The 12,937-nt window shown below is 48.0% G+C and overlaps 1 protein-coding gene across 1 annotated transcript; it reads left to right on the top strand.

Annotated features, from left to right (window-relative positions):
* The first annotated feature begins 2,415 nt into the window (after positions 1 to 2,415).
* Positions 2,416 to 6,012, top strand: LOC103185161 (somatostatin receptor type 5). The gene is made up of 2 exons (XM_007903539.2): positions 2,416 to 3,391; positions 3,829 to 6,012. Exons 1-2 carry the CDS (start codon positions 2,416 to 2,418, stop codon positions 3,951 to 3,953), a joined length of 1,101 nt encoding a protein of 366 aa, XP_007901730.2. The 3' UTR covers positions 3,954 to 6,012.
* Positions 6,013 to 12,937: the final 6,925 nt, after the last annotated feature.

The following is a 12,937-nucleotide window of genomic DNA, read 5'->3' as shown; positions in this document are numbered from 1 at the left end:
GTTGTGGGTCTCTGGCTCTGTCTACTCTGTCTCGTGGAGTCCTGTGGTCAGAGCACTCGCCTCGCGAGAGGACCTGGGTTCGATTCCCGGCAGGGCAAGACCTTGGGCAAGTTTCCTTACTCCACACCCCTGATAATAATCCCTCAAGAAAAAATAACAATAATAATAGTTTGGTCACTTCAATCCACGACTGCTTGTGGGACACTGCTGTCCACAATTGGCTGCCTCATTTTGCCCGCGAAACGCTTTGAAACGTCTCGAGGACGTGATAACGCGCTGTATCAAACGCAAGAATTGTTATTATTATTACACTTGCTACTCTGCCTTTCGAACCTGTTAACAGTGGCAGCAAACTCTGTCTCTCTTTTTCTCAGGTGCCAGGGCAGAAAGTGTTAAGTTGAAATTCGTTTGTTTTTTTGTTAACCTCTCGCTCTCTCTTTCTCTTTGAAAAAAAAAGCATTAAATAATAAATAAGAAGAAGAAATCAAACCAAAGAGAAATTGTTGTGAGCAGTGAGTGGGGCCGGTGTAATAAAATTATACCATAGACGGTCTCTGAGATTAAATTCATCACCAGAGACACTTATCAGAACAATCAGACTTCACTCTGATTCCCAGAAAGGTAAGAATTCAAATAATAATAATCTTTGCATTTGCTACAGCGCCTTATCACGTCGTTGAGACGTCTAAAAGGAGGTTCACATGACATACTGCAAACTGAATTGACTGTGTATTAAGTGGGTGTATGATTATTGCACAAAAATAAAGGTTAATCTTTTTTGTTTAACCTTTCCTTTGCTGCCAAGACTCAAATCGTTGAGAGGGGAAGGAGGGAAAGGGACTTTCGAGCCAGCTTTCCTGCCCGATTTAGAGTCCAGCTATCCGAGGGAAATCAGTCATTTATTCACGTCAACACTTAATTTTCACTTAAAAGTTAACAATAGTACAATAATAATAACCCTTGCATTTGATACAGCGCCTTATTGCGTCTTCGAGACGTCTCAAAGCGGACCTGGTTATTTCTGGACACAATAAAGGACATTAATGCAATGATTTAAATCACAGTCACAAAATTCTCTGCGATTGGTGGGTGAGTGGGTGGGTGGAGGGGGGGGGGAGGTCTTTGCCGTGTTCGCCCACACAAAAAAAAACATTCAATAAGTTCCACAATAGAAAGCGCTTCGAGAAGACTTGAGGATGTAAATAAGGGCGTTGTATCAAATGCTGGGATGAATCATTCTTATTAATAGCACCTTTCAGCAGAAAGACAGATAACGTTCACATTTTTCACTGAGTGTGTCTTGTACTTTCCATTTTATTGTTATATTCCCAATGATAATTTTGGTCCATTTCAATTGGTGGGGTGGGGGGGGCGGAGTGGGTGGGAGAGGGAGGGAGGGAGGGAGGGATTCTGCCGTGTTTGCCCACAGAAAAAAGAAGATTCACCACACTCTACACAGTATACATCCCGCAAAGCACTTTGAGACGACCTGACAACATGAATCAAATGCGAGGATAACTCTGTGTCAAATGCAATGATTAATTATTATTATTAATAGCGCCTTTTGACAGTAATTTCCTGTGAAATGCTCCGAGATACTATTTTTATATAGCGAGTATCAACTTGATAAAGCTCCTTGAGGGGCAAGTTCTATTCTCAATGGGCAAAGTGTCTTCAAGTGACGACTGTCGTCGTAGGTGAAAGCCTTTTGCGTTTCCGCAAATCCCCGAAATTGAAACTGACGCAGTGATGTGTTATGAAATATTATGATATTCAACGCAGTAAAAACTGCTTTAATCTACAAGGCAACAAAACAGCACCCCCCCCCCACCCCCCACCCCACTCCTCCCCCATCCGCTGTTATAACAGGACCGCGTTATGCTCTGTGAAGCGCTTTGAGACGTCTCGAAGACGCGTTGAGGTGCTGTATCAAATGCAAGGATTCTTCTTCTCGTTCTTCTTCTGTAACTTGCCTAACTTTTCGCCCCCGGCCGGGAATCGAACCCGGGTCCTCTCGCTTGCGAGGCAATCGCTCTGACCGATACGCTAGCGGACTCCGCTACGGGAATGGGGGCCGAAGGGGAATTCTTTACCCGAACCCAATCTCGTGTGCAGGTGTGCTCGTGTACTGGACAATTTAAACGCGAGAGAAATCGAGAGAGCCATCAAGCTCCGGTAATGTGCCTCCCATTTCGAGCGAACATCCTGTGTGCGCAGAGTTGAGCAAACATGGGATTAACAATTACATTTTTTTGAAAAAAAATCAGTGTGTTCAATATTATATTCACCCGTTTTTTTCCCCCTTCCTCTCTAGAGACACGAGGGATATGAAGACCCTTTTGTAGAGAGTAAAACTGCCCCCCCCACCCCCTCTCCCCTTCTCCCTCCCCCCCCCCAAGGACGCGACGACGAGAGATGGAACCTCTTAAGATCTCCACCATCCCGCTGCTGGACCTTAGCGCAGAGAAGATGAACGTATCGTCATTCAGCAACGGGTGTGAGAATTGCACGGCTGGGGAGGTGTTCCTCTCGGGTGTCCGCAACCTGCTCATCTCGGTGATTTACCTAATCGTGTGCGCCATAGGCCTGAGCGGCAACAGCCTGGTCATCTACGTGGTGCTGCGTTACGCCAAGATGAAGACGGTCACCAACGTCTACATCCTGAACCTCGCCGTGGCCGACGAGCTCTTCATGCTCGGCCTGCCGTTCCTCGCCACTCAGGTGGCCTTGAGCTACTGGCCCTTCGGGTCATTTATGTGCCGGCTGGTCCTCACTGTGGACGGCGTCACCCAATTCACCAGCATCTTCTGCCTGACGGTGATGAGCATCGACCGTTACCTCGCCGTGGTGCACCCCATCAAGTCCACCAAGTGGCGCAAGCCCCGAGTGGCCAAGATGATCAACGCCACGGTGTGGACCTCGTCCATTGTTGTGGTCCTTCCGGTCATCATTTACTCCGAGTTGCAGAAGGACTTGAACACGTGCAACATCGACTGGCCGGAGCCCAAGTCGGTCTGGTCCACGGCCTTCATCATTTACACGGCGACCCTGGGCTTCTTTGGGCCCCTGCTGATCATCTGCCTTTGCTACCTGATGATCGTCATCAAGGTCAAGTCGTCCAGGCTGCGCGTGGGCTCCACCAAGAGAAGGAAGTCCGAGAAGAAGGCCACCAGGATGGTGATTGTCATCGTTGCGGTCTTTGTCTTCTGCTGGCTGCCTTTCTACGTCCTCAATATTGTCAACACGATCGTCATCTTGCCCGAGAAGCCCATCTTCGTGGGGATCTACTTCTTCGGGGTGGTCCTTCCCTACGCCAACAGCTGCGCCAACCCCGTCCTCTACTGCTTTCTGTCGGACAACTTCAAGAAGAGTTTCCAGAAGGTTCTGTGCCTGTGTAAGTCCAACAGCATCCAGGACGCCGACCGCAACGAGCACCGGCATGAGAAGACCCACTTCCCGGATACGTGCACCACCCAGAGGCTGGCAGAACCCAACGGGCACATGCAGACAAGCCAGCTTTAAGCCAGGTTTCCCCTCTCTGTTTCCCCTCTCTGCTAACCCTCCCTCCCTCCCCTCCCCACCCACTTTGCATCCTCCCCAAAACTCCAGGGATCACAGACTGACCCCCGTAGTTAGACCATTCTTCTCCATTTAACACAAATGTTTCTCCCACAAAATATACAGTCAATTCACTTTACAGTATATTCCGTGAAGCGCTTAGAGACGTCTCAACGACGTGATAAGGCAAGGATTATTATTATTACTACTAAGTGCGGGCTCACTTCCTGCTTCTGTGCTGTGCTGCTGACCGACCCGGCTTCCTGCGCGGGAATTCAACGGAATTTGACCCGGAAGTGCGACTGGCGGCCAATCAACCAAGCACCACCAAATGGAAACAAAATGGTCAGCCATCAAGGTCCACCCATTATGGCTCGCCGGGCTCACAAAGGTAAAGGTGTCGGGGGAATAAAAGTGAGGAGAAACCTTTTAGCTCCTGGAACCGACAGCGTCACTGTGCAGATGTCTCCTGTCCGTCTGAAACCAGGTTCCAGCTGTAAAGCAACAAGTTGGGTCCATTGATTCAATCATCTTCAAATTGCCCAGCACTCGAGCCCCATAACTACACAGCTACAATAAGAGCTAACCTAGTTCCTATCATCAAAGTGCTCCTTCTCTCTCTCTCTCTCTCGCTCTCTCTGTGCTCAATATCACATTGGAAGCATCGCTGAAACTAGAAAGAGTCAGTGCCAGCAAAATAAAAAGCCTCATCTCATCATTTCTTCAAGTTTCCTCAACAAAGTCAGTGAGATTTGGAAGATCGCAGAGAGAGGTTTGGATGAATAATGACCCTTTGGCTTGTTTGATCCCATTCTACCAGAGTACCGTCTTGCCATCGATGGCACCAAGCTGTTAGATATGATACCCAACGTCCTGGCCTCAATTATGCTTCTTCGCTATCCCCTGTTCCAGCTGTCGATCGCCCCCATGTAAGGATACGCTGTACTTTGTGATGTCTGTCCTAAAATCACCCTTAGTGACCCCAACCCCGTGTTGCTATGCCCTGCTCACTCGGAGTTGAATCTTTAGCTGAGGTTGAGAAAAGTTCTTTTCGAAACGTGGACCAGAAACTCAAGTGCAATCAGAACAGCAATTTTACGTGATTGCCGGCTGTCAGTGCCCAGATTAATTCCTAACTCCGTCTCCGCATCTCGGCTTGCGGTTAATGTGAATCAGGAACAAGCACTTTGCGATGGTTTTCAACAGATGCATCTCCCTTACCGTCAGGTCCACTGGATAAATTAAATCGCCTACATCAATGACGGCTGGTAAAACCAGTTACCAGTTACCAGCAAGTGATTCCATCGTGCAAGTCAACATCTAGAGGACATCAATCAAGCTCTTGAATAACTCACAAATCATGTTATAGTAACTATTGCGATCACGCTCAACTCGCAAGAGGCTTTCTCATTAATTAGCAAACTGTTCAACACGAAAGTTTCAGGAAGGACTGAGAAATCAATGGTAAATCACCGCAAGTGACACACGCAAAGGTCATCAAACTCTTTGACGCCCAGTCCAGCAATTCGTTCACACATGGAGCGTCAAACAATGGAAATGTTTTTTCTAAAAAAAAGGCTTGAAAAGGTTCAGTCAACCCAACTTCTAACCGCAAGTTTGAGGGATTTCCTAACCGGTTCCTTAATTAAGAAGCATGAAAGGAGGAAAGGGATGGGAAACTGGAAAGAAATCACACGCACGCGGAAACCCATCACCGTGCTGAAGAGTATCCAAACCAAACTGAGATTTCCGTGTGTCAACCAATGGCTTCAAGTCGATTCTGAGTGCCATTCGCACAAGTCATCGCCATGGATTTTCGGACTCCTTCATCAAGAATTAGCGCAAAATCCATTTTGATTGTGTCGCGAAACGCGACCGAGAAAACTAGTGTGAATCTTTATGGGGAGGGAGAAACCAAGGCAACTGCATCCAGACTGACTTTATTGCAACGGTCCATCAGTAAAGGCCGCTGAGATGTGTGAAGAGGCTATATTTCTTTATTGCAGTGTATGTAGAGTTAGCGCTCCATGGAAACGCTTGTACAATGATACCTGGCAACAGCCTGTTGCTTTATGTGGTTCCAAGTTCTTCTTGCACCGAGTTAACACATAAATCCGCCACCTCCCACTGAGAGCGAAGTGTGTGAAGTGTGTTAAGTGCGAACTGTAAATAAATCGATCGCCATTGCTCCGCTAATGCCGTTTTACGATGATGTGTGTGCAAAAGTCGGCCAAAGCTTTAGCGAAACGTTAAGGCGTCGGAAATGATGCTTCTTGTAGCCCTGTATCGCGATTTTTGCTCGGCTAAAATAGCTCACGGTATGACCCTTGTTGTATGTGGAAAGCTGGCAATAATGCCCGTCCATTACTGCGTTATGTCGTGTGTGTGTGTGTGCGTGTGTGCGTGTGTAGCATTGGATCTCCGTGGATTAAAATCAACCGTTTGCAAACTCGATACTTGATCGTTCCTTTCTTCTTCATCACCCTCTCATTTCGCGTCCGACCACCAAGGATTGTCCCAGGTGGGAGTGAACTTCAAGAGTGGTCTTCCCCTCCTCCCCAACAGGAAGCCACCCCAATGCCTCTCTCCTTCCCTGGTTCATAAAGTCGATGGTGTAAGAGAGACTACTTACTGCGGAAAGCCCCGTTTCTCAAAATGCCGACTCGCCTAACATTTACTCAGGACTGAAACAGGTCATTTAGCCCAACTAATCCATGCTCAGCCCAACTATACTCCACACCAGCCCGCACCCCTCCCATTCCCTTCTCTCTCACCCCCGACTGTGCGTCAAGCTTCCTCTTCAATACTGTACGTTGATGCTTTTTGCTTCAACCACAGCTTCCTAACCAGCAATGAGTTCCACCCACTGCGTGAAGGTGTTGCTTTCCCACCCCCCCACCACCCTCCCCCCACCCTTTCGCTCTATTACTGGCAATCTTAGATTTACATTCCCTTTCCCTAGGAAATTGAATCAGCCCCTCAATGGTCCACTCTTGTTGAATCCTTTCACCATCTTATGAACTTCAACAGGCGCCCTCTCTGGAAAGCTGTCGAAGGAGTTCCATCGAGCCCCCTCCACAATCTGCTCCCATTGCTCCACGTACTATAAATCGCCCCATATCCCACCTCCCTAACCTTTTCATCATGTTCTGCAATACTCTTATTTCCAGTATCTATCCACTTCCTTCTCGAATTCCTCAATCGATTTCCCATTCTCATGTTGTAGTAAAGTTATGAAACCAGGGATTTCTCCAAACTCCCTGACATTTTCAGGAAAATTGCGAGATCACTGAAATTGGGAATTAGTAAGAACACATTTATGAAAATCAATAGTTTATTCACCACAAAAAAAAACCTTGTGGGACGTTTCATTCACCGATGAGTCAAATGTTCGTTTGTTAACACAAGTCAGGCTTCCGTGAAACATAACACAATTATAATTAATAATAATAATAACTACGTTATGAAACATAACACCGGGAGTTACATTTTAGCTTTGTTTTGCAGCAAGAGATCACTCACCTCGCAAGCGAGAGACCTGGGTTCTATTCCCGGCAGGGCGAAACGTGGGGCAAGTTTCCTTACTCCATACACACGCCTCTGTTTACCTATAATAATAATAATAATAATCCTTGCATTTGATATAGCGCTTTTCACGTCGGGAGGACGTCCCAAAGCAGTTAGTCGATTGGTGGATCGCTTTCCGGGGCTAATAATCCTTCCGAAAAATAACAATAAGAATTTGGTTACTCAATCCACGACTGTTTGTGGGGACGCTGCTGTACGAAATTGCCTGCCGCGTTTTGCCCACAAAATATACGGTCAATTCATTTTACGGCATATTCTGTGAAGCGCTTTGAAACGTTCTGCGTTTTAAGAATTTGCCCAAATTCTGGATAATAGTCATACACACGCACACCACCCCTCCCACACCACACCGCACAGACCCATACACACACACACACACACACACCCACACACCGCCACCCCCACACAAACACACACAGGCACCCCCCTACACACACACACCCACACACGCACGCCCACATATAACCCCCATCCACCCCCACGCACGCTCACACACGCACCCACACCCACCCACCCACACACGTGGAAGATAAACAGACACCTGGTGCATTTGTTCACCAACGGTCAGATGAAGTGACCTCAGGGCAAGATAGTCAGAGAGCGAATGCATCACTCATTCAGTCATCGTGTCTCTCAGACGATTAAGCAAACCAAGTTAACATGGTTTGGCAATGCTGCTAGAAACAGACTCCCTAAAAGGCTCTATTTTTGGCCGATCCCTAAAAAATAGAGGTCTTGGCACAGTAACTACTGAAGACACACAGCTGGACCTTTCTGCTGAAACAGCGCCCGCTACCCACCTCGGAGTTCGGACGTCGGCGTGAGTCTCAGGGGCACGAGTCACTCGTCGATTTTAACGCTCACTTTTGCAGTCGCGTCGATCGTGCAAAATTAGCAGCGCAATACAACACAAACCTGGCTGTCTGCACGTCTGGGTGTGGCACGAACATTAATGTGTTCATCTATGGGGGAGATTCAATTATGGAGGCTTTAACACAGCCTTCACAATTACGTGGAACAGATAGGGGGAGAGACGTTAAGTAGGAATTTAATCTGAAGCCTCTCGGCTTTTTAACGTTCTCACGTTACAGAGATCCCAGTGTTACAGAATGTTCGAACGTCCTAAAGTGGCTACTTTTCGCGGGAGGTTGAGATGTTGTTCTCCGGGTATTTTGTCGAGCCGTTTCGGAATAGTCTTAACAATTCCCGTTGCGATGATTATCGGAAACATGTTTTTTTATATTGCCACATATGTCAATGTGCAGATCAATATATTCCCCGATCCTCTTATTTCTTACATTGTAATCACTTGGAATAATAACCACTTTGGTTTTTATTTGGTTCTTAATGATAATATCTGGTTTGTTATCAATTAGTTTACTGTTCTATCTGTATGTAGTTGTGAGTATTATGATTACTATGATTACTGTGTTATTGTGAGCCACAGAGAAACATTCTGTAGCGTGAGATGGAAAAATGACTCCAGCAATAGTTTATCCTTCCTCACCCACCCACACACACACCCACACCCACACACACTGTCCCCCACACACAACCCTCACATACACACACCCAAACCCCCAAACACACACACTGCCCCCACCCACACACCCATGCACACACACACTGGCCCCCCACGCACACACTACCCCCCCCACACACACTACACCCCCCCACACACATTATACCCCCCCCACACACACACTACACCCCCACACACACTACACCCCCACACACACTACACCCCCACACACACTACACCCCTACACACACTACACCCCCACACACACTACACCCCCACACACACTACACTCCCCCACACACTACACCCCCACACACACACTACACCCCCCACACACACTACACCCCCCCACAACTACACACACATACACACACACTACACCCCCACACACACACTACACCCCCACACACACTACATCCCCCACACACTACACCCACCGCACACACTACACCCCCACACACACTACACCCCTACACACACTACACCCCTACACACACTACACCCGCCGCACACACTACCACCCCCCCACACACACACTGCCACACCGCCCACACACACACTACACCCCCACACACACATTATACCCCCCCACACACACACTACACCCCTACACACACTACACCTGCCGCACACACTACCACCCCCCCACACACACACTGCCACACCGCCCACACACACACTACACCCCTACACACACTACACCCCTACACACACTACACCCGCCACATACACTACCATCCACCCCGTGGACACGTTACACCGACACACACACAACCTCCCCCCACCTCCCCTCCCACCTCCCCACCGCGCGCACACACACCATACCCACACCCATTTTTCTGCCGATTCTACAGAGTACAGCATTTCAGACCCGAGCTAGCGTCGGGGGGGGGGGGAGAGGGGAGGGGAGGGGAAGGTGTGGGGGGGTTGGGGGGGTGGGATGGTGGCCGATGGCACGGTCGAAGAGGAGGGCCTTGAGGCGGGACTTGAAGGAGGCTAAGGAGGGGGCGAGGCGGAGTGACTGGGGGATGATGGAATTCATCCATCAATACACAATCAACACACAGCAAGTGTTTCTCTCCCGGAGCCTCAAGGGCCAAAAGCCTCGTCTCTGCCATGCTCTTTGATGAGCGCAGTGAAAGTTTCATCTCTGAGCTTGTTCAAAGGTTGGAGTTTCTTCACGTGTCTCGCTCCTCAAGCCGGCAGCTACTCCCTGCTCTTCTACTTGATGTCTCCACTCTCTGTCCCCTTTCATCCATTGGTATTCCATCTCCCTTGATAATAATAAATAATAATAATCCTTACATTTGATATAGCGCTTTTCACGTCAGGAGGACGTCCCAAAGCGCTTCACAGAACACACTGTAAAGTGAATTGACTGTATATTTGTGGGCGAACGCGGCAGCCAATTGCGCACAGCAATGTCCCACAAACAGTCGTAGATTGAAAATGACCAATTTATTATTGTTTTTGGTTTTGGAGGGATTATTATTAGGCTCTGTGTGGAGTAAGGAAACTTGCCCAAGGTTTCGCCTCTGCCTGGAATTGAACTCAGGTCTCTCGCTTGCAAAGCGAGTGCTCTAACCACTGAGCTACAGGACTCCACCTGAAGTGATCTGAAGTGATCTGAAGTGATCTGAAGTGAATGTTCTCAAGTCTCCGCTTTTCCAAAAAGTACCTCCAAGAGCTTGGTTTCCTCTCCCTCAGTGGTTAGAGCGATCGCCTAGCAAGCGAGAGGACCTGGGTTCGATTCCCGGGCAGGGTGAAACATTAGGCAAGTTTCCTTGCTCCAGACGCCTCTGTTTACCGAGCAGTGAGTAGGAACCCAGTTGTTAGTCGATTGGCGGATGGCTTTTCCGGGGGTAACAATCCCTTCAAAAAAATAAATAATTCGGTCACTCAACCCCCGACTGTTTGTGGGGCACCGCTGTGTGCAATTGGCTGCCGCTTTTCGCCCACAAAATACAGAGTCACTGCACTTCACCATATATTCTGTGAAGCGCTTTGAGACCTCTCTCCCTTTGGGATATTGATCCAATTCCCTCTGAAGAGAGAACGTGGATTCTGCCTCGACCATGTCGAGATATTCCACGTTCTAACAAGCCATTTGGATTGGCGTAGCGTAGTGGTTAGCAAGCGAGAGGCCCTGGGTTCGATTCCTGGGCGGGCAAAATCACAATTTCTTTAAGACTTACTAGACATTGTAATGGTATCATGGCTTTCTTATATTATATATATACATATACACACACAAGGCCTTATTTGAACTCACTGGCTGAACTGAGTGTGTTGCCGTGAGCACAGGCCCCACATCAAACATCGTGGCGCAAACAACTTTAACCGTCGCTTCCAATGCGTCCAGAAGACTGAGCAAAATCAATGAGTAAAGAGTAAAGAGTAAAGAGTAAAGAGCACGTCGCCAAAACGTTACAGTGGGCGCTGTTTGTTGGGCTTCCCAAGTACAAACAGTGTATCTCGAGCACTATTGACCCACCATTCATTAGCAGGGTAACTGATCTACGTGTAGCAACTGGAAAGCATAATGCGAACCAGAGCTTTGGTTTGTTCAGCGTGACCTTCCCTGGTGTGCTGATCGCACACCGACTGCGAACCCGCATTCAAACACAAAGCCGTAACAGTTTTATGATGCTTTTAAAGAGATTCCGAGCAGAGTCCAATTCTTTTAAGAGGCAAACAGGAATTGGCAGTGGGCGGGTGGGTGTAATGGGGAGGGAAGTAGAGTGTTGGATTAGATGACAAATGGAAATCACATGCATCCGAATTGCTCGACAAGCTTAAGTATTCTAAATGCAATACAAATTTACTTTACGTCCAGCTCCTTTCAAGTTGGGAGGATGTTTCCCAAGGCCCTTAACAATACTGGCTTGGCACCCGAGCTGGGGGAAGGGGAAAAGAACAAAGATCGATCGAAACATCCAAGTCAAATTCATGCCCTCGAATCTATAACCATCCAATGGTTTGAAAAAGAAATCAGATTACCATTTCATTATCCTGACCTCTCATATTTAACTCATCAATCTTCTATGCTCCTCTAGTCACAGTCCTAACCTTGCCTGCCTCAGCAACATTTTCAGTGAACTGGCTATCATTTATATATATATATATATACACACACACATTTGTATAATGCCTGTCACGTCAGGAGGACTTCCCAAGGAGCTGAACAGTCAGGGATTTGGACCCGAGCTGGGAGGGTGGCCGAAGAGTGGTCAAAGGGGAGGGTCTTGAGATGTGCCTTGAAGGAAGCAAGAGAGGGAGCGAGGCAAAGGGAACGTGTGATGAAGTTTCAAAGGGTGGGGGCAGATATACTTGGTGAGGTGTTTTACTGTACTGTAAAGTGGAAGGCCTGTGTGTTTTAATAAAATAATCTTTTGCATTTGGTATAGGTGCAACTAATAATAATAATAATAATAGTAATCCTTGCATTTGATATAGCACTTTTCACGTCGGGAGGACGTCCCAAAGCGCTTCACAGAACACACTGTAAAGTGAATTGACTGTATATTTGTGAGCGAATGCGGCAGCCAATTGCGCACAGCAATGTCCCACAAACAGTCGTGGATTGAAAATGACCAATTTATTATTGTTTTTGGTTTTGGAGGGATTATTATTAGGCTCTGTGTGGAGTAAGGAAACTTGCCCAAGGTTTCGCCCTCTGCCTGGAATTGAACTCCGGTCTGTCGCTTGCAAAGCGAGTGCTCTAACCACTGAGCTACAGGACTCCACTAAAACACTAAAGCACCACAAAGCCCTTCTCAAGGTTTCTGTGAAGTGTAGTGACTGTGTATTTTTACTCTTATTTATTTAGCATTTCAGAGTGTCCAAAATTTGGCAAACTCTTAACTTGCAGCCTTGCCCCCTACCTACCTGCCCGTACCCTCTGTTCCTCTGGCTCCGGTCTGCTCCACGTCCCCCGCCCCAACCGCCCTACCATCGGTGGTCGGGCCTTCAGCCTCTCAGCCCCGAGGCTCTGGAACTCTATCCCCAGTGCCTTCGCCGCCTCCTCCCTTTCCTCCTTCAAGGCCGGTCTCAAAACCTTTCTCTTTGACCGAGCCTTCAGCTCCCCTCTCGACTCTCTTCCCCCTCCTCGCTCCCTCCATTCCCTCCCCTCCCCCTGACCATTTCCCCCCTGCTCGGGTCATGACCCAACTGTGCAGCGCCTTGGGACGTCCTCCTGACGTGAAAGGCGCTTTATAAATGGAATCTTGTTGTTGTTGTTGTTGTTTTGATGAAGCTTAAAGCCTTTTT

This window comes from Callorhinchus milii, unplaced genomic scaffold (assembly GCF_018977255.1).
Source record: "Callorhinchus milii isolate IMCB2004 unplaced genomic scaffold, IMCB_Cmil_1.0 Scaffold16, whole genome shotgun sequence".
Taxonomy (NCBI): Eukaryota; Metazoa; Chordata; class Chondrichthyes; order Chimaeriformes; family Callorhinchidae; genus Callorhinchus; species Callorhinchus milii.
This window is presented reverse-complemented; position numbering and strand designations above follow the sequence as displayed.